Source organism: Oryctolagus cuniculus, chromosome 7 (genome assembly GCF_964237555.1).
Source record: "Oryctolagus cuniculus chromosome 7, mOryCun1.1, whole genome shotgun sequence".
Classification (NCBI taxonomy): domain Eukaryota; kingdom Metazoa; phylum Chordata; class Mammalia; order Lagomorpha; family Leporidae; genus Oryctolagus; species Oryctolagus cuniculus.
The window spans coordinates 40,058,141-40,084,034 of NC_091438.1; the positions used below are offsets into that span (position 1 = coordinate 40,058,141).

General features: G+C 40.7%; 1 protein-coding gene across 1 annotated transcript in view; it reads left to right on the top strand.

The window, feature by feature from the left end:
- LOC100350829 (olfactory receptor 10C1) overlaps window positions 1-23,339 on the top strand; it is a 39,414-nt gene extending 16,075 nt beyond the window's left edge. Inside the window, exons 2-3 of the mRNA XM_051858488.2 lie at window positions 10,010-10,229; window positions 22,261-23,339. Of these exons, the coding sequence (XP_051714448.2) occupies window positions 10,010-10,229; window positions 22,261-23,210 (1,170 nt within the window). The 3' untranslated portion in view covers window positions 23,211-23,339. The remainder of the gene's footprint in view (window positions 1-10,009; window positions 10,230-22,260) is intronic.
- The last annotated feature ends 2,555 nt before the right edge of the window (window positions 23,340-25,894 follow it).

A 25,894-nucleotide genomic window follows, 5' to 3' on the forward strand; every position in this document is an offset into this window, starting at 1 on the left:
TTCCCTTTCCTCTCCTTCACCTGCCCCAGCTCAATTATGCAGCTTGTTTGCTTTCTCATTAGCAAACTTGTTAGCACCTTGCTCTCTCCCCAGAGGTGCTCAGAAGAAAAGTTTTGTGGGAAGGTCTTCCTAGCCAGATAAGTCTGCCTCCCATGTTTCCTTATGAATTATCGAGGTATCCAGACCCTGCAAACAAGGCTATGTGTGGTAGTGATAGCTCAGCAATGGGTTTGGCCAGAGGGAAATGAAACAAAGACTAGCTAGTTAAATATAGTGAAGTGCAATGCCGCTGCCTGACATCTGAGAAGGAAATAACACTTAGGGCTTGTTTTAGTCATATTGCTTGAAGGTTTCCATGCTCTCATGCGTTCAGTACAGAGGTGTCGACAACTGTGTTCTCATCTCACTGTACAGAATTTCTACAGGTCCTAAACATTGATACAGCTATTTAGTGCTCAATAAGGCCTATTATATGTTGATTGTTCTGCTTACTGAGGCAAGTTAGGACATGGTGCATATTACCTGACTATTTTTTCAGATAGAGTCCTAGGGCTCTACTAATTTGCCTGCACACTAGAAGAGATATTTCTAACCTGTCTCAGTTAAGGTCAGGTTGAATGACATTCAAAATTGTTCAATCTTGTTTTCTTTTAATGCATGATAACTTTATTCATATTTAGCTTATACATTTTTGTTTATAGTTATATAAGAGCTAAAACACTTGGCATTCATACCTCAATCTTTCATCCCATTCAGATAAAAAGCTAGCAGTTAAATTCAATATCTGTATGTTTACACCCAAAGCACTAGTAGTAATAGCAGCAATATCATTTATTGAATGTCCAGTAAAATGGCTATAGAAGGTAAATATGCGGGAATTGAAGCTTAGAGAGGCTATGTGACTAGACCAGGGCAACAGAGACAATTATGGACCCAGTATTCATGCCTATGTGATGGAAATGTGAAGAGCACATTCTGGACAAGGGAATATAGGAAAGGTAAAGAGATGGGTTCAATAATTAGTAACAATTTAGACTGCATGGAGAAGAAGGTACATAATGCAAGGTGTCCGGCGTAACAAATCTTCCCAGGCAGACGAATCAATTAATTCACAAGCTTTTATTGGGATTCCGCTCCCGGGTAAGGTTCCTTAGTCCCTACAGAGCGGGGGTGGGGGTGGGGTCGTTGAGCGTCAGAGGTTGGGAGGGGTCCTTTTATAGATACAGGGCATGGGGATTAAAGATTAAGGCAGGTCTGATCCTCATTGGTTGACCTGTAGGCACCCGTGAGGACCTTGACAAGGACTTTTCTTCCCCAGAAGTACAGGTAGGGACTCTCCATTCCCGGAAGTATAGACCTTCTCTTCTTGTGGATCCCAAAGCTACCATATAAGTGACAATAAGTGGGAGAGTCAATTTTATATATACAGAAAATAGCAAGACCTTGTCATTATCCTGGTTTTAACTTTCTTGACCTATAACACCTAGAGTTACTCAGAGAACCAGCCTTACTTTCCTGAATTGGTTATTTCTGAGTTAGAGACAGAAGAAACAGAAACCATATTAGTATAACAAGGATTTCAGAATCTTCCTCAATTTCTCTATTCTCTGCCTCTCATCCTTAGGGGAAGTTTTAAAAGTGAGATACACTATCTCTAGCTCTGATCTTGGATCTCAACAGACAGGCCTTAGACCCTGTTCTTATTGACTATTTACTGGGTGCCCTAGATTGTGTTTCCTAATGCACCCGTGTCTTGTGTACCACACATTGTCAGATCTCCTGGAATCCTGAATATTCTTTCTTTCTTCACATAGATTTAACCCCGAAGAATCTTCATAAAGATTTTCATATATATTAAAATGCATACATAAAAAACTGCATAAATTTCAAAAATTATCACAGCAAATATAGGTTTATCTTTCAATTCCATTTTCTACAAACTTTTTGAAGCCCTCAATATAGTTGCACAGCCCTAGCAAGATGTAGATCTTTTTGCAGAGATCAAAGAAGATATCCTAAAAATCATATGATCCAATATTTTCAAAAAAATGCAACAGTAGAAGAATAATATATAAACCAGATACATATAAAGCAGAAAACAGACTAGAATAGAGAATACCAATGGGGACTTAAAATCCCTAGCCGTTCCTTAAATCCTCTTTTCTCTTCTGGCTTTCCCTCCAATTCCTCTCCTGAGATGCTTTTAGTTCAACCTTCTCACTTTTCCAGTGAATGAACTGAGGGCCAAAGAGAGAACATGATGGACCAAGGTATACACAGCTCATTACTGGGTAAGGCAGACTAGAACTTGCCAGGGACGGGTCACTGTGTGAGTCTTGAATACTCTATACATTTTTTTCTTTTAATATTCTTCCATAGAGATCATCTAAATATTTATGTAGTACAATTATAAAGATGACTGGAATTGTAGCAAACAGACACAAGTTCAACCCAAATCCACTAGTGGTGTCTGGATGACCTTGGCAAGTCTTTCTCAGCCTCATTCTTTCTGTCTACAAAATAAATGGCTGGCAATGGAATTCTGTTGGCAACACTTCAAGCTTAGGGAGCTTTGATTCTAGGATTGCAACACTTCAAGAAAACAAGGCCTGAACTATGCTTAGATCATTAAAATCAAGAACAGAGAAAAATGTGTTGGTTTAAATTCAAGTGTTGCTGTTTTTTTTTTTTTTTTTTGTTATACAATTTCTGGGAATAATCTTTTTTTTTATTTTTTTAAACTTTCATTTAATGAATATAAATTTCCAAAGTAAAGCTTATGGGTTACAATGGCTTGCCCCCCATAACATCCCTCCCACCCGCAACCCTCCCCTTTCCCACTCCCTCTCCCCTTCCATTCACATCAAGATTCATTTTCGTTTTTCTTTATATACAGAAGATCAGTTTAGCATACATTAAGTAAAGATTTCAACAGTTTGCTCCCACACAGAAACATAAAGTGAAAAATACTGTTTGAATACTAGTTATAGCATTAAATCTCAATGTACAGCACATTAAGGACAGAGATCCTACATGGGGAGTAAGTGCACAGTGACTCCTGTTGTTGACTTAACAAACTGACACTCTTGTTTATGGCCTCAGTAATCAACCTAGGCTCTTGTCATGAGCTGCCAAGGCTATGGAAGCCTTTTGAGTTCACTGACTCTGATCATATTTAGACAAGGCCATGGTCAAAGTGGAAGTTCTCTCCTCCCTTCAGAGAAAGGTACCTCCTTCTTTGATGACCCGTTGTTTCCACTGGGATCTCACTTGTGGAGATCTTTCATTTAGTTTTTTTTTTTTTTTTTCCCCCAGAGTGTCTTGGCTTTCCATGCCTGAAATACTCTCATGGGCATTTCAGCCGGATCCGCATGCCTTAAGGGCTGATTCTGAGGCCAGAGTGCTGTTTAGGACATCTGCCATTCAATCTTAACTTCTCCATAGTCATCTGTTTCTTCTTTTCTTTCTTTCTTTTTATTTTTTTAAGAATGTCCACAGCAGCTATCTGTTTCTTTTTAAAAAATATTTATTTATTTAATCCAAGGCAGAGAGATAAAGAGATTACTATGAGAGAGAGAAATTTGGAAGGAAGGAGGAAGAAAGGAAAGAGAGAGAGAGAGAGAGAGAGATTCACTAGTTTACTGCCCAAACGCCCAAAACAGGCAGAGCTGGGTAAGGCTAAAATCAGGAACTTAAAGTTCAATCTGGATCTTCCACATGAGAGGTAAGGACACAGGTACTTGAGTTGCTATCCATTGCACCAGCTGGAAGCTGGATTGAAGAGGCAGGATTGGAACCCAGACCCTCCCGTAAGGGGTGTAGGCTTCCAAGAATCACCTTTGCTCTGCCAGATGTCTACCCCCATTTTTATATTTAAAAAGATTACAGTGATCCCCACAGCCTCATGAAAATTAAACAAAATACCAAAGTGCCTAATAAAGAAAGAGGTCAAAAAACAAAATACATGAATGCATATCACTACAGCAGTAATCATGTGCACCCAGCTTTCTGACTGCAATCATCTGAAATACCACGACTCACAATTTATGTCTTTTGGCAAGTTCAGTTAAAACCTGAGGTGGATCACCATTTCACACACAGTTGCCTAGAAAGCTGATATCAGAACAGTAAAGATGTCTTTACTTATTCAGGAAGCTTCAACAATTCTGTGTATGTGCACAATGATGTGAAAGTGAATATTAAATGAATCAAATTTGCACAAAATGTACAAAACAATTTAGAACTAAACGATATGGTTTATATTTCTTCAGTAGAAATGATGAAAACATGAGATACATGATGAAATAAATAGCATGGGGAATTATAAAAATAATATTGACAAGTTAAAAGTAGTGCAACAGAGAAAAATATAAAAACACACATGTACAATTCCCACAGCTAGATTAAAATATTTTGATTTTCAGGATTTTAGCATTTGGAATTTTAATTTTCCATGAATGTGATTTTCAGGTCTTTAAACTCTGAGATTTTATTGTGTCATATTTCAATAGTCCAGACTTGTATCTTTGGGGATTATTGTTAGCACTGCTCAGAGAGTTCCCTCTGCGATTACACAACCCGAGATTACAGTGTGAAGATGGACATCTGTGAACAAGAAGTGGGCTGTTAACACTCGTGGCACCTTGATCTTGGATTCCCAGCCTCCAGAGTGTAAGAAGTAAGGTTTGTTTATAGTCTGAAGGAGTTACTGCAGCCAGAGCAGACCAAGATGGGGCGGATGCCTCAGAATTCCCCTCTAACTCCTTGCTTCTTCTGTTTGACATCCATCTCATGATCTGCAAACACAGAAACACATATTCAGATCACAAACTCTTCAGTACCATCAAAGCTAACATTGAAAGATCTAGAATGTTCACGTAGGTTATCATCTAAGTGAAGCCCAAATATTTTTAAGAGTGAAACACAGGCCACCATTAAGTAGTTACACTGGTACAGCTGGTATTAACTAGAACTCTTGAGCAAGCCAAGATGGGTGATATGTCAGATATATTGACATGTGTTTCAATAGGTAATGCATCTATTATTAAAAAATTAAAATAAACCATAAAGATGCCCGTGAAGGAATGTTTCTCCAACTTTAATACCCTTTGCCAGCTCCCAACCTCATAAAAGAAATGAACAATCATTAGTCTTTCCTACAACTCTCCGGTGTTTCTTCATGAAAAATGAGCAACTATGGATATTCATATGCTTCTTCTAGAACTCCTTACACATTGCTGGAGATACATCCTCATTTTGCGAAATAGTTCCACAGTATTTCATTGTTTATTTTATCTAACCAACCCCCTATTGAAGGGCTCTTTGTTCTCACAATCTTTTGCTATTACAAACAAAACTAAAATAGACAACCTAGAAATGGATTACTGAGTCACTGAACAGTGAAGATGCAGTTTGCACAAATATTGTTAGTTTCTTATCCAAACTGTACTGTTCATACATTCATAACCAATGTGTGAAAATGCCTGTTTCCTCACCAGCAAAGTATGTTTATAAATGTCTGGACCTTTGTCAATTTAAAAGTGAGAAAATTATCCTAATGTAGTTTAAAATTGTACATATCTCTACTGTTGAAGAACTGTGTTTCTTCTTTTAACTATTTTTGAACTCTTTACTTAGTGTGAGGTTAATCTGATGAGTATAAAATAAACTGAATGTAGATCATTGCAAAAAATTAGGAGAGAGAATAAGAGAGGAAGCAGGAGGAAGGGTGGGAGTGTGGGTGAGAGGGTAGTGTAGGAAGTATCACTATGTTCCTAAATCTGTACACATGAAATACAAAAAATTTGTTCAGCTTCAATAAAATATTTTAAAAAATCAATAAAATTATGCATATCTTATAATAGCTAGCTCTAGCTAAATATCTTTTCACATGTTTAAGTGCTCCTCCTATTTTATAAACGCCTGTTTTTGAGCCTATTTTCCCCATTGCAAATTAACCATCCTTTTTTTAAAAAAAAATCTTTATTTTTTATTTATTTGAAAGACAAAGTTACAGACACAGAGAGGGACAGAGAGATGTTCCATTGGCTGGTTACTCCCTAAATGGCCACAAGTTTGGGGCTCAGCCAAGCTGAAGCCAGAACAAGGAGCTTTTTCTAGGCCTCTCACTTGAGTGCAAGGAGCCCAGGAATTTGGGCCATACTCCATTGCTTTCCAAGGCACATTAGCAGGGAGTTGGATCAGAAAGGAAGCAGCTGGAACTCAAACTGGTGCCCATATGTAATGCCAGTATTGCAGATGGTGACAACCCACTACATCACAACACCAGCCCCAAATTAAGCATCTTGAGGAGACTACATTTTATCCATTTCAAACCAGCCCTAGTATGAAGTAAAGGAAATAGAAAGTGTTCCATTAATATACTTGATGAATTGGTAACGAACTCACTGAGATTTCTTTTCACATTATTTGAGTTGCATTTTGTATCGGCCTTTCTAACTTTTTTTCTTGGAAAATAATATTACTATTGATGGGCATTTAGGTTGATTCCATGTCTTAGCTATTGTGAATTGAGCTGCAATAAACATTGAGGTGCAGACAGCTCTTTTATTTGCCAATTTAATTTCCTTTGGGTAAATTCCAAGGAGGAGGATGGCTGGGTCCTGTAGTAGGGCTATATTCAGGTTTCTGAGGAATCTCCAAACTGTCTTCCATAGTGGCTTTACCAGTTTGCATTCCCACCAACAGTGGGTTAGTGTGCCTTTTCCCCCATATCCTGGCCAGCCAGGAGTCACTGTGCACTTACTCCCCATGTAGGATCTCTGTTTTTAATGCATTATACTATGCAAATTAACAGTAAAATTAGTATTCAAACAATATTTTATACTTTGTGTATCTGTGTGGGTCCAAACTGTTGAAATCTTTATTTAGTACATACTAAGTTGATCTTCTGTATATAAAGATAGTTAAAAATGAATCTTAGGCTGGCGCCGCGGCTCACTAGGCTAATCCTCCACCTTTCGGCGCCGGCACACAGGGTTCTAGTCCCGGTCGGGGCGCCGGATTCTGTCCCGGTTGCCCCTCTTCCAGGCCGGCTCTCTGCTGTGGCCAGGGAGTGCAGTGGAGGATGGTCTAAGTGCTTGGGTCCTGTACCCCATGGGAGACCAGGAGAAGCACCTGGCTCCTGCCATCGGATCAGCGCGGTGCACTGGCCACAGTGCGCCAGCCGCGGCGGCCATTGGAGGGTGAACCAACGGCAAAGGAAGACCTTTCTCTCTGTCTCTCTCTCTCACTGTCCACTCTGCCTGTCAAAAATAAATAAAAAAAAATGAATCTTAATGAGGTGTGGGATGGGAGAGGGAGTGGGAGATGGAATGGTTGTGGGTAGGAGGGAGGTTAGGGGAGGAAAAATGCTGTAATCCAAAAGTTGTAATTTCAAAATTTATATTTATTAAATAAAAGTTAAAAAAAGTAAACAATATTACTAATAAGTATCTCAAATGCAGATGTTGTAGGGCAGTGGACTGGGCCACCTGATTGCATCCCACATTGGAGTACAGGTTCAAGTCTTAGGTACTCTGCTTCAGATCCAGTTTCCTGATAATGAACCCTGGGAGACAACAGATGATAGTTCTGGTCATCGGTCTGCTGCCAACCACGGGAGAGACCTGGATGGGTTTCTGGGCTTCTGACTTAGGCCTGGACTGAGGAATAATTCAGTTAAGACAATATTTATAAATATTTTGTACATTCCAAATAATATAGTATCCATAATGTTTTTAAAGATATACTTCCACCTATGAGAGAAAACATTTGGCATTTATCTTCTGTGTCTCCTATTTCACTTAGCATAATCTCCAATTCCTTCAGTTTTGTTGCAAATGACAGGGCTTACTTCTTTCTAATCTTGTAAATGTATTTGTTTTCATTTTACTTGAAAGACAGATACACACACACACAGGGCGGGGCAGGAAGAGAGAGAGAGAGGCAGAGAGAGAGAAAGAGCTTTCATCCAGTCATTGATGTTTAGAATGTCTACAAGAGCTAGGGCTATGCCCCACAGAAGCTAGGAACTGACATTCAGTCTTGGGCTCTAATATGGGTGGCAGGGACCCAACTACTTGAGCCATCACTTATCGCCTTCAAAGGTGACTATTAGCAGGAAACTGAAATTGAAAATGGGAAGGTCAGGACTTGATAGGATACAGTCATCCCAAGAGGCATCCTAACCACTGCACCAAAAGCATATCCCAGGATTTCATTTCTTATGGCTGCAAATGGCATTTCATCAAACTAAGAAGCTTCTACACAACAAATACTTTTGTTCAAATATTGGCAGCCCTATTATGAAATGACAATCAAAATCATGCATTCTTCACTTAACATTGTAACATTCTCTTTTTGTAAATTTTTTTCTTTTAATTAATTAATTTGAAAGGCAGAGTTACAGAGAAAGAGGAGAGAGAGAGAGAGAGAGAGAGAGAGAGAGATCTTCCATCCGCTGGTTTGCTGGTTCACTTCCCAAATGGCCTAAACTGCCAGGGCTTGGCCAGGCCAAAGCTAGGAGCCAAGAGCTTTGTCCAGGTCTCCCAAGTGGGTGCAGGGGCCCAAGCACTTGCACCATCCTCTGCTGCTCTAGGTACATTAGCAGGGGGCTGGGTTGGAAATGGAGCAGCCGGGACTTGAACCACACTCATATGGGATGCAGGCATCACAGGCAGTGGCCCTACCTGCTATGCACAGCACTGGCCCCAGTACTGTGACATTCTCAGTTCTCTCTTTTACTACATCATGAATTTGTTGATAGAGGCATTGAGTTATTTGTTGGTTTGTTTTTGCTCTTGCCTGTTATTTTGTTTTGCTTTCAGAAAAGTCATTTGAGATATACAGCTGGTGTGCTTCTCCTCCCTGTGCTCCATTCCCTGCTGCTGAGGGACCCTGACTGGGAGACAGTCACACTGGGCAACTCCAGGGAGCTCACATCTAGGAGTCTCTGGGAGGCCAGCATTTCCAAGGAACATGAGTATAAGTAGCAGAGTGCCTTTGGTAGAGAGGATGTCAAAGATGCTGTTTCTAGTTTTAATGTCACCAAAACAGGCAGGTAAGCAGGCGGGGGTGAGGAGACTGAGCAGAAAGGAAAGTCACGGAAAACAGGCCTATACGAGGGCTTAGACCTTTCCTGCGTGGACCCTCCGAGGGTGTGGGAAGACAACTCAAGGTGCATCTTCCAAAATCCATGAGCTGTTTTCAAAAACTTAAGAGCAGCATAAATTATCTATGTTTCAACATGCTTAGAAAACAGTTTTATTTTAAAGAGGCAAGACTAAAGGAACTCCTCTTCCGAGTGTGCATTGCTGGTTAATAGTGAGCAAGTTCACAGAGCCAGATGCGTGACTTCAGAGAAAGCTCCTTCTTGGGGATTCTGACCTCATGGTTTTCTTTTTTGAGAATTCCTGGCATACGTCTCCTTTGAGGGACCATTTTCTGATACGTGCAGACATCAGACACCACAGACCTAAGATTTTAGGAACTACTCTGAATTGCTTATTACTCATTTTTCCCCTCTTCATCATTTAGTCCTACCAGAATATGGTATAAGCTCCACAATGTCTTTCTGAAAGAAATCTAAAAGTCAATTTACATTACTTGTCTCCCTCCTATACTGACAAATATTGCTAATTATTTAATCATCGGAATTTACAGGAGGGTAGCAGTTTCCTGTCTCTTGTGTTGTTTGATAGAGAAGGAGTGGAGAAATTCAGCTGCCCAAGTCAACGTACCCCAACATTATACTACAGAAAAGTATTACATTGGGTTCAGGTGCTTTGGCTTCTAGTTTATGCCCTAATACTCACAGACTCTATGATATGAAGCCACGATTTTCTGCTTTTTATGCTATGGTTACTCTGTTACAAAGTGAGAGACTTTGATTAGTTAATGTCCAGGTTTCTTTCAGGTGCCCCATTTGATGTCCTAGGCACTACAGTGCTTTCTGAATCAAGGAAGTAGCTTGAAGTAGCTAATCTTCTGTTTTATTCTGTGTTCCTAGGAGCCATGGATCCTGTCAACCACACCTGGACCCAGAGTTTCATCCTTGCTGGTTTCACTATCACTGGGACCCTACGACCTCTTGTTTTCTTGGGGACCCTGTGCATCTATCTCCTCACCATTGCTAGGAACTTGTTCATCATTGTCCTGGTCAGAGCAGACTCTGGACTGTCCACACCCATGTACTTCTTCATCAGCGTCCTCTCTTTCCTGGAACTCTGGTATGTCAGCACCACAGTGCCCACACTGCTCCATACCCTGCTCCACGGGTGCTCACCGATCTCGTCGGCCGCATGTTTTATCCAGCTGTATGTCTTCCATTCCTTGGGCATGACTGAGTGCTACCTGTTGGGTGTCATGGCACTGGACCGCTACCTTGCCATTTGCCACCCACTCCGCTACCCAGCACTGATGAGCAGACAGGTACAGCTTTGGCTAGCTTTGGCCAGTTGGGCGGCTGGCTTCTCAGCTGCCCTTGTGCCAGCCAGCCTCACAGCCACTTTGCCTTTCTGCCTGAAAGTGGTGGTCCATTACTTTTGTGACCTGGCACCACTAATGCAGCTGGCATGTATGGACACAAGCTGGCATGCTCGAGTCCATGGGGCAGTGATTGGTGTAGCTACTGGTTGCAATTTTGTGCTGATTTTAGGACTCTATGGGGGCATTCTGAAAGCTGTTCTGAAACTGCCCTCAGCTGCTAGCCGCACCAAAGCCTTCTCTACCTGTTCCTCCCATATGACTGTAGTGGTACTTTTCTATGGTTCTGCTTTCACCGTGTATGTAGGTTCACCTGGGAGTCGAGCTGAAGGAACTGACAAGCTTATTGCCTTGGTGTATGCCCTTCTTACTCCTTTCCTCAATCCCATCATCTATTCTCTTCGCAACAAGGAGGTGAAAGAGGCTGTGAGGAGGACTACTAACAGAATCAGGACTATTTTGAGAGAAACCTGATGGTTTCTACTTCTCATAATCTGATAATCTGATTGATTTGCCAATCATATGACCAGAGTCTAAGTAAACATCAATAGGGGTGGACATTTGGTTAAGAGGTTAAGATACCTGATTCCCACATCAGAGTGCCTGAGTTCAATTCCTGGATCTGCTTTCAACTTTCTGCTAATGGAGATTTGGAGGGCAAATGGTAATGGCTGAAGTGGTTGGGGCCCCTCCACTTACGCGGGTGATCTGGATGGAGTTCATGGTTCCTGACTGTTATAGGCATTTGGAAAGTGAATCAATACATGTGTGTGTGTGTGTGTGTGTGTGTGTCTCAAATAAATTACAAAAAATTTTAAAAAGAAAACCCAATTAAAAGAAAACAGTAAGATCATTAGTGAAACATGTTGCAAACACCCACTGTTGCATTGTTTAGAATTAGAACATAGAGAAAAGAGAGTTATGATCTCTGATCCCATCAAAAATGGGGGAGAAGGGTCACAAAGAAGGAAAAACATCAGAATCACAAACAAGTACTGAATTCATGACTTAGGCAGTGAAAAACAAGAAGATAAACTGAAACAAGGAGTGGCAGTAATTTTCAACAAGATAGAGTTCTTTCAGAATAGTTAAGAGGGTAGGAAACAAGGTTGGAAAAAGGGAAAAATATAGCTTAAAGTTTCAAATGCTAAGCAGTAAACCTTGGGCAAAAAGCTTATCAGCGGGTAGAATACAGTGATCCTGGGTTATGCCACCAACAGTAGCTTCCTGGAGGAAAGGACTATGAAAGCAGATAGCAGGAAACTAGAAATGATAATTTACTCTGTTGGGGGCAGAAGTAAGTTAGTGGAGATTGAGGGTGTTGTTGGAGTTCTTTTCTAATATTATGGAAGATACCTTAAGTACAACATGGAGCAATATTAAGAATTAAGAATAAACACTATTAAGAATAAACACTATGCGGCCGGCGCCACGGCTCACTAGGCTAATCCTCCACCTTGCGGCGCCGGCACACCGGGTTCTAGTCCTGGTTGGGGCGCCGGATTCTGTCCCGGTGGCCCCTCTTCCAGGGCAGCTCTCTGCTGTGGCCAGGGAGTGCAGTGGAGGATGGCCCAAGTGCTTGGGCCCTGCACCCCATGGGAGACCAGGATAAGCACCTGGCTCCTGCCATCAGATCAGCATGGTGCGCTGGCCACAACGACCATTGGAGGGTGAACCAACGGCAAAGGAAGACCTTTTTCTCTGTCTCTCTCTCTCACTGTCCACTCTGTCTGTCAAAATAAAAAAAAGAATAAACACTATGCAAACTGTTGAAATCTTTACTTAGTATATACTAAATTGATGATCTGCATATAAAGATAATTGAAAATGAGTCTTGATGTGAATGTGATGGGAGAGGGAGCAGGAGATGGGATGGTTGCAGGTGAGAGGGAGGTTATGGGGGAAAAAGCCACTGTAATCTAAAAGCTGTACTTTGGAAATTTATATTTATTAAATAAAAGTTAAAAAAAGAATAAACCCTAAAACTTTTACAAGTCTTCTCCATAGAGCACACATAAGACATTGGCCTAGAAGATGGAGATAGGAACACAAAGTTCCAATGATGTCTTTTTTTTTTTTTTTAATTTTTTGACAGGCAGAGTGGACAGTGAGAGAGAGAGACAGAGAGAAAGGTCTTCCTTTGCCGTTGGTTCACCCTCCAATGGCCGCCGTGGCTGGCACACTGCAGCCGGCGATGGCAGGAGCCAGGTATTTTCCTGGTCTCCCATTGGGTGCAGGAGCCCAAGTACTTGAGCCATCCTCCACTGCACTCCCGGGCCACAGCAGAGAGCTGGCCTGTAAGAGGGGCAACCGGGACAGAATCCGGCGCCCCGACCGGGACTAGAACCTGGTGTGCCAGCACCACCAGGCAGAGGATTAGCCTAGTGAGCCGCGTCGCCGGCCCCCAATGATGTCTTTTTTTTTTTTTTAACTTTTATTTAATGAATATAGATTTCCAAAGTACAGCTTATGGACTACATTGGCATCCCCCTACCCCCGATGACTTCCCTCCCACCCGCAACCCTCCCCTTTCCCGCTCTCTCTCCCCTTCCATTCATATCAAGATTCATTTTCAATTTTCTATATATACACATCAGTTTAGTATACATTAAGTAAAGATTTCAGCAGTTTGCACCCCCACAGAAACAAAAAGTGAAATATACTGTTTGAGTACTGGTTATAGCATTACCAATGATGTCTTATGTTACGTCTCTTCTCTTACACTTTTCCCACTGAGCAGAATTTGAAAGTTATTTAGTAAAGTCAATCTCAATACTTTTATTATTTGTAAATTTAAGGCCTAAATCTGCTAAATAATGGTCACATAATTACACGAGAAAGAGTATGGAAAGGACCCATAAGAGAAGGAAATAGACAGTGGAGATAGGGGCTGGAGTTGTAATCCTGCCTTATATCACATCTCTTCTCCCACATCTTCTCCACCTGTTCCTTTATGAACACAGTTTGAACGTTATTGAGTAAGTTAAATCTCAATAATGAAGTTATTTATGAAATTAGAACCTAGTACTGGTAAAGAATGTTACATAATTGTGAAAGATAGGACCAAAACCTTGGCACAGACTAGGCACTGTCTGGCTCTTGCACACCCTCCATTTTTCTCATCTCATATATCTTTTTTTTTAAACTTTTATTTAATGAATATAAATTTCCAAAGTACAGCTTATGGATTACAATGGCTTTCCCCCCATAACGTCCCTCCCACCCGCAACCCTCCCCTTTCCCACTCCCTCTCCCCTTCCATTCACATCAAGATTCATCATCTCATATATCTTACTGCTAACAAAAAATCAAATCAATAATATTTTTGTCTGTTCTATGCCATAAACAGTAATGGTTGTTTCAAATGTTTTTTTTAACTAACTCTTTATAATATCCCTCTGAAGAAGGAAGAATCATCCCAATATTTACCTGGTTAACAATTAGAAACATACTGGAATTGCAGTGAAGAAGCACAGATTCAACCCTAGGTCCACACCAGCTGTCTGGGTGGCCATGGTAATACTTTCTCATCTTCATTCACTCAGTTTGCAAATTGAGTGTCTGGCAGCACATGCCTGCTCACATTTCTTTAAAATTAGGGAGGTTTGATTCCATGACTGAAACACTTGGTAAAGAAAGTAGGGCCTGAGTGAGATCTGAGTATCTAGAACAGAATAGGAAAGGCATTGGCCCAAATTCAAGTGTTTCTATTTCTTTTCTACATGAACATGGGTAGAAGAAATAATCTCTTTCTGACTTCAGTTTTGCTTTATTAAAAGCATCTATAACAACTATTCTAAGGACTTAAGAAATAAGTCATATTAAGTATTAAATAAATAAATCTGCCTTACCATCCCAGAGACAAGACCATGCAATGGTTAAAGAATGAACTTTAAGTCTTTTTGTCTAGTTTCAAGCATTGATGCTGTCATTTATTTTCAGTGTGACTTTAGGAATATATTTAACTTCCTGGTACCTCAGTTTCCTTATCTGTAAAATGGGGAAGACAATAGAAGCTTTAGCACTATAAAAATATGAATCATTATTAATTCAAAGTTTTGTTACATGTGTTTCTGCAGGGAGGGATTTATTTCCTTAAGAATTCTTAGTTTTATTTATATGTCACATTTTTATTATGTATACAAGGCCAATAGAGTTGGTAACACTCCACATGAAGCAAGTCATTTTGACTTAAGATTCCAAGGTCATTTGTGCATAACCTGAGGTTTACTCCCTGCTTTCAGAAAGTCTATATTGTTTCCCTAAATGCCAGGTGCAATACTCCATTCTGCTGACCTGATAGATCTATTGCTTTTGTGCTCATATTCTTTTACTTCTGTACCTCACTTCCCTTAGACTATCCCTCCCATTTTTAAATTACAGGCAAAACAGAAACTCCATTGTTTCCAAGAAACTGCTCATCTTTGCAATATTTTGAGTAACATTGATTAATAGCTCTGTGGTTCCCATTTCAGTGGATCTATACTGTGCACTGAGTGTTAGAGACTTAGAATCCTAATGTGAACACAGTTAGTCATTTAAAAAAGCTTAAGGTGGCACATACATTGCCCTTCATTTCTAGGACAGTGCTCATTATCCCTTAATACTTGAACAAATGAATGCATGAATGAATGAGCAACTCTTGAGAGTCAATGAGTGTGATAAAATTAGGTGTCCCTCCCACATCTCCACTGTGAGTTATTCCCTTTTTCAGATTCAGTAACCCCCAAATCCTTCCCTTTCTTTTTTTTCAAAAGATTTATTCATTTTTCACTTGAGAGTCAGAGTTACACAGACAGAAGAAAGGCAGAAAGAGAGACGTCTTCCATCTGATGGTTCACTCCCCAATTGGCCGCAATGGCTGGAGCTGCGCCGATCTGAAGCCAGGAGCCAGGAACTTCCTCAGGGTCTCCCATGTGGGTGCAGGGGCCCAAGGACTTGGGCCATCCTCTACTGCTATCTCAGGCCATAGCAGAGAGCTGGATTGGAAATGAAGCAGCCAGGACTAGAACCAGTGCCCATATGGGATGCTGGCTCTTCAGGCCAGGGCGTTAACATGCTGTGCCACAGTGCCAGCCCCACCCTTGCCTTTCATTCTGAAATTTTTTCTTCCTTGAAAACCCACACCCACTCAATCTTTCTGTGTAGAAGACAGTTCAGGTTATCCTTAGTTGAAGCTTCTCAACAGATATAAATAATAGGTGTTCTGAGTTATTGAACCTTCACCAAACACCCTTTGATCGGACAGAACCAAAAGAAATTTAAGTTTCTGGATTCATTGCCTTTGGCAGTTCAGTAGGCTTTTCTGGTCGACTGGGCATGCCCTACAAATATCATCACTTTCCATAACTGCTATGATGTGAAGGAAAAAATAGTTTATGAAACTGCCTTTGTGAGCCACATATTGGTGTAAGTGGCCAGCATGAAAGCTCAGTTTTGGTCACATGTCTCATGGCAATGACATTTGGATGGTGACTCTAGTGAGGCAGACATGAGAAAGGAACAGCATCTCCACTTTGGCAACTCCACAAATAAGCCGGTTTCCTAATTGAACACACCACAAAAATAAATCAAATGAAAAACTGAAAAAAATAAAAAAGAAACCAGGGCTAAAAGGCAGCAGAATAAGACTTTTAAGTCTGTAGTTATGAGAAGAATAACATTCTATTATGCCTCATGTCTATATAGTTTGCATTCTAGACCCAAATATATTAGAGAGCAAAAAGAGGTTCTGTTAGGAAGTACCCTGGGACATAGATATAAACCAGAGTGACCTTGGGCAAACAAGGCACATGAGCACAATATATTACTTCATTTCACCTATATAGCTTTAAAAGTAATTCCTTTGCTTCTATAAATAATATGCCTGCAAGGATCACAAATCAAAGCAACTAAAAGAATTTATGGGGTTGGTGTTGTGATACAGCCTACAACACAACAGCCCTTATGAGCATTGGTTCAATACCTGGCTGCTCAATTTTCAATCCAGCTCCCAAATCATACAACTGGGAAAGTATCAGAATATGGCCCACCGGCACCGCAGCTCACTAGGCTAATCCTCCGCCTTGCGGCGCCGGCACACCAGGTTCTAGTCCCAGTCGGGGCACCGGATTCTGTCCCGGTTGCCCCTCTTCCAGGCCAGCTCTCTGCTGTGGCCCGGGAGTGCAGTGGAGGATGGCCCAAGTACTTGGGCTCCTGCACCCCATGGGAGACCAGGAAAATACCTGGCTCCTGCCATCGCTGGCTGCAGCTCGCCGGCCGCGGCAGCCATTGGAGGGTGAACCAACGGCAAAGGAAGACCTTTCTCTGTCTCTCTCTCTCACTGTCCACTCTGCCTGTCAAAAAAATAAAAAAAATCCCATCAAGGTGGCATGTACCAATGCCATCTCACTAGTCCCAGTGATCAATTTCTGTTCACAATTGATCATAATGATAGGGCTAAGAACCAAAGGGATCACATAAACAAGAATAGTGTCTGCAAATACTAGCTGATAGAATAAAAAAGGGAGAGAATGATCCAACATGGGAAGTGAGATACACAGCAGACCCATAGAATGGCAAATGTCCTAAACAGCACTCTGGCCTCAGAATCAGCCCTTAAGGCATGCGGATCCGGCTGAAATGCCCATGAGAGTATTTCAGGCATGGAAAGTCAAGACACTCTGGGGAAAAAAAAAAAAAACCTAAATGAAAGATCTCTGCAAGTGAGATCCCAGTGGAAAGAACGGGTCATCAAAGAAGGAGGTACCTTTCTCTGAAGGGAGGAGAGAACTTCCACTTTGACCATGGCCTTGTCTAAAAATTATCAGAGTCAGTGAACTCAGGGGGCTTCCATAGCCTTGGCAGCTCATGACAAGAGCCTAGGGTGATTACTGAGGCCATAAACAAGAGTGTCAGTTTGTTAAGTCAACAACAGGAGTCACTGTGCACTTACTCCTCATGTAGGATCTTTGTCCTTAGTGTGCTGTACATTGAGATTTAATGCTATAACTAGTATTCAAACAGTATTTTTCACTTTATGTTTCTGTGTGGGAGCAAACTGTTGAAATCTTTACTTAATGTATGCTAAACTGATCTTCTGTATATAAAGAGAAACGAAAATGAAAAAAAAATTAAAAAAATAAAAAATATAAAAATAAAAAAGAAGATGGCCCAAGTATTTGGGCCCCTGCCATCCATGGAAGAACCAGGTGAAGTTCCTCACTGCTGTCTTCAGTTTGGCCCAGTCCCAGCCATTGTGGCCATTTGGAGAGCAAATCAAAAGATGTAAGATCTCTCTTTGTCTCTCCCTACTTCTCTGTAGCTCTGCCATTCAAACAAATAAATACATCCTAAAAATAATTTACATAAAGAAATATTGTTTCATTTTTCCAACCTATTTGTTTCTTTTTAAAGATTTATTTATTTATTTATTTGAGAGGTAGAGTTAGAGACAACGAGAGGGAGAGACAGAGAGAAAGGTCTTCCGTCTGCTGGTTCACCTCCCAAATGGCTGCAATGGCCAGAGCTGTGCAGATCTGAAGCCAGGAGCTCCCTCTGCGTCTCCCACACAGGTGCAGGGGCCCAAGCACTTGGCCATCTTCTATTGCTTTCCCAGGTAATAGCAGAGAGCTGGATTGGAAGAGGAGTGCCCATATGGATGCCGGCACCACAGGTAGAGGATTAACCTACTGAGCCACAGTGCCGGCCCCCAACCTATTTGTTTCTTTTTACTTCTCATTCCACCCTTATAGGACACCCTTACTAGCTTTTTCTGATTATTACAGTGTTTCTGTATTTGCAAAAATCTAGAAGATGTAAATATTTTGTAATCCAGCATTCCTAATCATAACTACAGACCTTTTTCTACCTTTTCTTTTCAAAATAATAAATCTTGGATATATGTCCATTTTTCATTTTCAAAAATAGCTTCAAAAAATGTGTTCCAATGTGTGCTTTATTTAACAAGTCCTCTTCTTCCAGTCATAATAAGAACTGAACTGCAATGAATAATTTTGTACAGTGTATGTATATATATATATGTTATTTCCTATACTGCATACAAATTTCTAGAACTGAGATTCCCATATTTCTGCATCAGTTGATTCTAGATAATATTTATGATTCACATGCTCATGTATTTCTGTTAGAATTATATTCTGCTCAGTTAATAAAAGTCATGACAAGAGCCTCGGGTGATTACTGACGTCAAAAATAAGAGTGTTAATTGTTAAATCAACAACGGGAGTCACTGTGTAGGACCTCTGCCTATGTAGGACCTCTGCCCTTAATGTGTTGTACTATGCGAATTTATGGTAAAACTACTACTCAAACAATATTCTATATTTTGTGTGTCTTTGTGGGTGCAGTCTGTTGAAATCTTTACTTAGTATATACTAAGTTGATCTTCTGTATATAAAGATAATTGAAAATGAATCGTGATGAAAAATGGGATGGGAGAGGGAGTGGGAGATAGGATGGTTACGGGTGGGAGGGAGGTTATGGGGGGGAAAGTTGCTATAATCCAAAAGTTGTACTTTGGAAATTTATATTTATTAAATAAAAGTTGAAAAGAAAAAAAAAAGGCATCCAGATACATTATTGGACACCATACACAATGATCTCTCTCAAATTCTGATTCCCAGAAAGAGGGATGTAGAGGTGCCAGTCTGAAGTGATTTTATGGAGCAATAAAAACTTAACTACAGTGGTCACTTTGAATAAGGCATAAAAATGTTCATTTGAAGCATCTGGGCAGATACCAGTCTATACAAATACGTGAAATAAAGATGAAAACAGGATATTTTGATGGTTGAGGCTGTGAGAAATGCAGGAATTGGATAAAAGAGTTGCAACTATCCATCCTGGAGAACAGTCAGATACTTCAGAAATGGGGTGTAGGCCAAAGGCTACTTAACGTTGAAGGAAACTCAGATTTTCCAAATACTCAAGGAATTCTCCTAGTCCTGATGTTACACTGGAACTCTCAAAAATACATGTTTTCTCTTCCTTTATCTTAAAAATCTCCAGCTCCCACAGGAAGCTTTCTTAGTTTGATATTAATATGTGCTGTTTTTTACTTCTTTTTGATATGATCTGCTTAATGTTTAATGGTTCCTCCTTTTATTAAATTTAATTTAGCAACTGCTTGTTGTCCCCACTCTGTTTCTAAGAAATAAATATGTTTGAATCTCGGAAGGACTCAAATACCTTAGTTCCAATAGTTAAATACAGTCATTGTGTTGCTTCTTTGGCTTTTATATCCACTCCAGTACTCACTCACAGGTAATATTCAGCTAATATCAGGGATTTTGATAAAAATATTAAGCATATGAATACAACAGAAAACTACCTTGAAAAATGCATTAGTGGCCAGCGCCGCGGCTCAATAGGCTAATCCTCCACTTAGCGGCGCCAGCACACAGGGTTCTAGTCCCAGTCGGGGCACCGGATTCTGTCCTGGTTGCCCCTCTTCCAGGCCAGCTCTCTGCTGTGGCCAGGGAGTGCAGTGGAGGATGGCCCAAGTGCTTGGGCCTGCACCCACATGGGAGACCAGGAGAAGCACCTGGCTCCTGCCTTCGGATCAGCGTGGTGCGCCGGCCGCAGTGCGCCAGCCGTGGCGGCCATTGGAGGGTGAACCAATGGCAAAAGGAAGACCTTTCTCTCTGTCTCTCTCTCTCACTATCCACTCTGCCTGTCAAAAAATAAGAAGAGGAAGAAAAAAGAAAAATGCATTAGTCTCATAAGGATGGCCTGGGTAATAACAATGGTGGCAGAGGTGGTATAAATAATGGTAGTATTCCCAGTGGTAGAGACTTAGAACATTGCTTAAATGATTTGACAGACAATAATTGGAAAATTGAATAAATGATTGTGGACATGTTAAAGGTAGGAGTGATGGTGGGAGTGATAGAGGCAGAGATGGGCAGCACAAAAGTGATGGTGGAACCCATGTGGGTTGGATTTCCTTAATAGGGAGGTTACTAGCAATGGATGAGAAATCTCCTTGAAAAGATGATTTTTAAGAAAACAAAATTCACTTATGGTGCATCCAAGTTGTTATTCTCTGTGTATGCAGAAAGATATGCAAATTGAATTTTCTCTCCTCATGGAAAGCTACATGATCTTGCAAAACATGCAGTGGCTCAGGTGATGCAATGTACAGGAAATGGATTCCAAAGCCCCACAACCAGAGTGGCATATTGGAGACAAGTCACTTGAGAAACAGAGCTGGTCTCCTTCATCTCCCTGGGCCTGATTTCCTGCCTCAGAGGAACCCTTACTAAAAAACAATCACACTAAGCAACTCCAGGGAATATATAACCAGGAGCTTCTAGGAACATGAAATGTTAAGTAGGGGAGTATCTTAGGGTATAAAGGATGCTCAGGAGGATACTACAAGCCCTAATATAAACAGAATAGGCAGGTAATGGACAGGGATGGAGCAGAAGACATGAGTGTTGTTGAAGAAGACAACAAGAAGAGGGTGTGTGAAGGAAACTCTGGACACATTGATGAGAACACCTACCTCCACACTCACTCATAATGGGTTATATAAAGCATAACGTATTCATGTTTTAAAAGATTTATTTACTTATTTGAAATGCAGAGTTACAGAGATAGAAAGAGAGAGAGAGATAAAGAGAGAGAGAGAGAGAGAGAGAGAGAGAGAGAGAATATCTTCCATCTGCTAGTTCACTCCTCACAAGGCTATGACGGCCAGGGCTAGACCAGGCTGAAGCCAGGAGCCAGGAGCTTCTTTGGGGTCTCCCACGTGGGTGGCAGGGCCCAGGCATTTAGGACATCTCCTTCTGCTTTCCCAGGCACATTAGACAGAAGCTGGATTGGAAGTGAATCAGCCAGGACACGAGCCAGCACCCATATGAGGTGCTGATATTGCTTGCATGGTTTAACCCACTCCACCACCACAACAGCTTCTAAAGTTATTGATGTTAAAGAAATTGAGGTTACGACAGGAGCAGTGATTGGCTTGATGTAAATTTGTGGCAAAACAAATTTAGAAAGCCAGTTTTCAAAGAGAATGCTTTTTCTGTTACGCTATTGCCCTTCTAGACTTATACCACAGAGGTCTTACCTCATCAATTCGTTCTTCATCATCCCCGTTGAGAATTTCTGATGAATGTCCAGCTTGGAGATCATTACTTAAGATTTACCCTGTCTGCTCACAGATCCTGCATCTGGCTCTACAGTTCTGAGATTTGAGAAATGTCCCAGAATAATCGTATTTCTTTCTTTTCCTATCTCTTTCTTCTTCAACCCATAATGAGGACATTATTAAGTTACAGAAAGGTTCCTTGAAGGAGCCTTTGGAGTCATGTTTTAGAAAGTATACACTTCTCTTTTCCACAGTTTGATACCAATGGTGGTTGGACAAGTATATGTTTTGAGTGGATATCTTAGAGTGTTGTGGGAAGTTTCATCAAGGACTCTAAAGGGATGAGCATGGCTATTTTCCTTTCTCTCATGTTTTCTGGTATCTATTTGGGATAAAATCCTGGGACTGAAGACTCCAGAGTGACAGTTTATACAATAGGGAAAGTGTTGATACATGAATTGGGGAACCTGAACTCCTCTCCAACTCCATCAGCAACAAATGTTTAGCAACAGACTTCTGCCTTCTACTTTCAGTTCCTCTTTTGCAAAGGGAAGGGAGTTAATTTGATAGTCTATAAGCTATTTTCAGGCATATGCATTCTATACTTTTGTCTCTAGAGCAATTTCTCAAGAAGAAGTAGCTTGAAGTAGCTAATCTTCTGTTTTATTCTGTGTTCCTAGGAGCCATGGATCCTGTCAACCACACCTGGACCCAGAGTTTCATCCTTGCTGGTTTCACTATCACTGGGACCCTACGACCTCTTGTTTTCTTGGGGACCCTGTGCATCTATCTCCTCACCATTGCTGGGAACTTGTTCATCATTGTCCTGGTCAGAGCAGACTCTGGACTGTCCACACCCATGTACTTCTTCATCAGCGTCCTCTCTTTCCTGGAACTCTGGTATGTCAGCACCACAGTGCCCACACTGCTCCATACCCTGCTCCACGGGTGCTCACCGATCTCGTCGGCCGCATGCTTTATCCAGCTGTATGTCTTCCATTCCTTGGGCATGACTGAGTGCTACCTGTTGGGTGTCATGGCGCTGGACCGCTACCTTGCCATTTGCCACCCACTCCGCTACCCAGCACTGATGAGCAGACAGGTACAGCTTTGGCTAGCTTTGGCCAGTTGGGCGGCTGGCTTCTCAGCTGCCCTTGTGCCAGCCAGCCTCACAGCCACTTTGCCTTTCTGCCTGAAAGTGGTGGTCCATTACTTTTGTGACCTGGCACCACTAATGCAGCTGGCATGTGTGGACACAAGCTGGCATGCTCAGATCTATATTGTAGTGATTGGAATGATTAACATATGTGATCTTGTTCTCATTTTAGGACTCTATGGGGGCATCCTGAAAGCCATACTAAAGCTGCCCTCAGCTGCTAGTCGTGCTAAGGCTTTCTCCACCTGTTCTTCCCACATAACTGTAGTGGCACTGTTCTTCGGCTCTGCTTTCATTGTCTATGTGGGACCCCCTGGGATTCAAGCTGAGGGCATAGATAAGATTATTGCCTTGGTGTATTCTCTTCTTACCCCTTTTCTCAATCCCGTTATATATACCCTTCGTAACAAGGAGGTGAAGGAGGCTTCCAGAAGAGTGACCCAGAAGATTGGATTTGCTTTGAAGAGACTCTAAGGATCTGTAGCATCACTGCGCATCCACTAGGTCATCACAGAATTAATAGGATTGGTTAGTTGAGTAAATCAATTAATCAGCTAATCAATTCAATAATTTATGAAACAGAAAATTAAATTAAAATGGATTGGGACAGATTGGTAAATGTGGAGTTAGGAGAAACATGGTCTCTGAACAGACTAACATAGAAGAAAGAATACATTAGTGAAAAACAATGAAAACTAGAATAAATAAAAAGTCTTTATGTAGACTTAAGAATTTATAGATCAACCTATGTTAAGAGAATTTGATAGAAGCTAGTTGTGGGGCTTTGGTTACAAAAGGGTTCCTTGAAAAGGGTTTAGCAGATGGGAAGCGAAATTAACAAAAAGAAAAATATAAGGACACCTCGGATATGAATTCATGTATTAATTGTGAGCCATGAGGATAGGGATAAAAAAGTGTGGAACCGAGTTTTCATGATAGATCCTGCAATAAAAGGATTTGTGAAGCCGGAGCTGAAAACGTACTCATTGATGGGGAAAAGCAAGATATTGGAATTTGGGGACTGGCTACATGGATAGTCTGAAGTGAATTATAGAAATGTATACCGTACTTTGTATTTGAAATCTTAGTCAAGCAGGAAACATCATTAATGTAGTCCCTTGTGTACAAAACTAGCTCTGGAGAAGATATGAAAACATAGACACAATTTGTGTTTTCAAAGACATTACAGTTTTAGTTTTGAGGAATCAATTCTGTCTTTCTTGTCTTCTCTCTTTTCCACTTCTCCTGGTTTGTTCCTCTTTCTTTCTCTCTTTATTCTACACATGCAGAGACCAGGAGGAGCAACAGTACATCGAGTGACACCAAGGGACTGTCTTTTTTCACTTTGCAGTATGGGTATCTGTGGTGGTTCTAGGCAATGAAAAGCAGTGCAAAGGAGTAGCATGGATCAGCAAGAAGGGGATGTAAAAAGAGTAAGTTAAAAGTTACCAAGGTGGAGTCTTAATACCCTGGTCGTCTAGTTGGCACTCCTCTGAAAGTTCTCTTCAGACTAGGTAAGGAACTACAGTATCCTCCTAGGAGATTTCATGTCTCAGAATAGCATGACCACAACTCTACTGAAAATATCAGAATAACATTAATATTTGCAATAAGAACTCTGGACATCATTACTCTCTCTCTCTCTCTCTCTCTCTCTCTCTCTTTTTAAAGAAATTAGACAAATGAGATTTTGGTTTTCTATTTTTGGATAATTAGGTCAAAATGTTTTCTTTGTAATGAAAGGATGAGTTGGTGGAGGAAAATTTGAGATGACATACATTGGCATTTGGTTCCTGCTAAATTCAGCAATCCCGACTAAGAGCACAGACTGTTTAGTGACCTATGTATCAAATGGGGATGTTGTCCAATTTGTGTTCTTTCTATGGGAGTGTACCCTTAAATAAATTTTCTCTGCTATGACATTTAAAGTGTTCCACTTAAAGGGAAACCCAATATAATGTTATTAAGGCAAGATTAATCCTTAGGAAGGAAAATCAATTGTAGAAACAAAAATCTGTGATCCTTTACCTTTTCATGTCAAAACTATTTTTTTTTTTTTTTGTGGTGAGCAATAACTAAGTTGAAGTCAGAGGATAAATCAAATACACAATGTTTGAAGACTTACTTAGAACAAATGCCACTCCCACTAGGAAACTGAACCATTGAACTTGGGATTCAGGTGATGCTTAAGAAGTTATCTGGTCAAAATTCCCTGTCTTCACAGAAGATCAAGCTGAAGTCAAAAGGTGGGAAATATAACTTAAGCAAGATCGCAGGGCAGTTTAGAAGTAAGCTGCGAATGGGATAGCACCAAGGTTTCCATCCCTTTCCATTATACCATTATGCGATTTAGGCTCTCGTTTTTGTTCTTTTTTCTTTTGTCCAAGACAAGCAGCACCATGCAGCAGAAGGGGTGGGAATGTGGATTCAGTGAGCCATAGACTTCCTCTGGTGCCTGTCTTTCCCATAGAGGAATTCTGTACCCGAAGAAACATGCTCTGCCATGGAAGTTTACAGGCTTTCCTGGTCAGCCTGTCTGCTCTCGGCCTCTTGCAACTTCTACCTATTTTTTCCCTAGAAGTAACTCTGAACTCTGTAGTCTGATTATATAGGAATCCATGGTTCCATAGAAATATCTTTTATGGGTGAATGTTCTGTGTCTATTTCCTCATTAAATCTCCTAGAGCAGGAAAATGGATAAATGTTTTTCCAAAATGAATTGATAGGGAGAATGTAAACTTAGTCAAAAAACAAAGATCTTATCATGCTGTATTATTATGATAAAGGACATCCTTTAAATTATGTGGCAGACCTAATGAAGTATGAAAAGCATTTCTTTCAAGATCAAGAACAGAACAAGATTAATGACAACACAACTTCTATTTAATATTGTACAGGCTGTACTGACTAATGTAGCAAATAAGCAAAAACAGAAAAGTATAAAAAGAAAAGAAGTTGAAAGTATCAAAATTGGAAACAAAAGAAATCTGACACTAATTGTAGATGGTTTTCTTATAGTACTGAAATATAGGGAACCACAAATAAATTATTAGACTCAATATGGGAGGTGGACAAGCATAACACAATCATATGAATAAAAAGTCATTTGCATTATTATATAGTAGCAACAATCCGAAAATATAATTAAAGTAATGGCC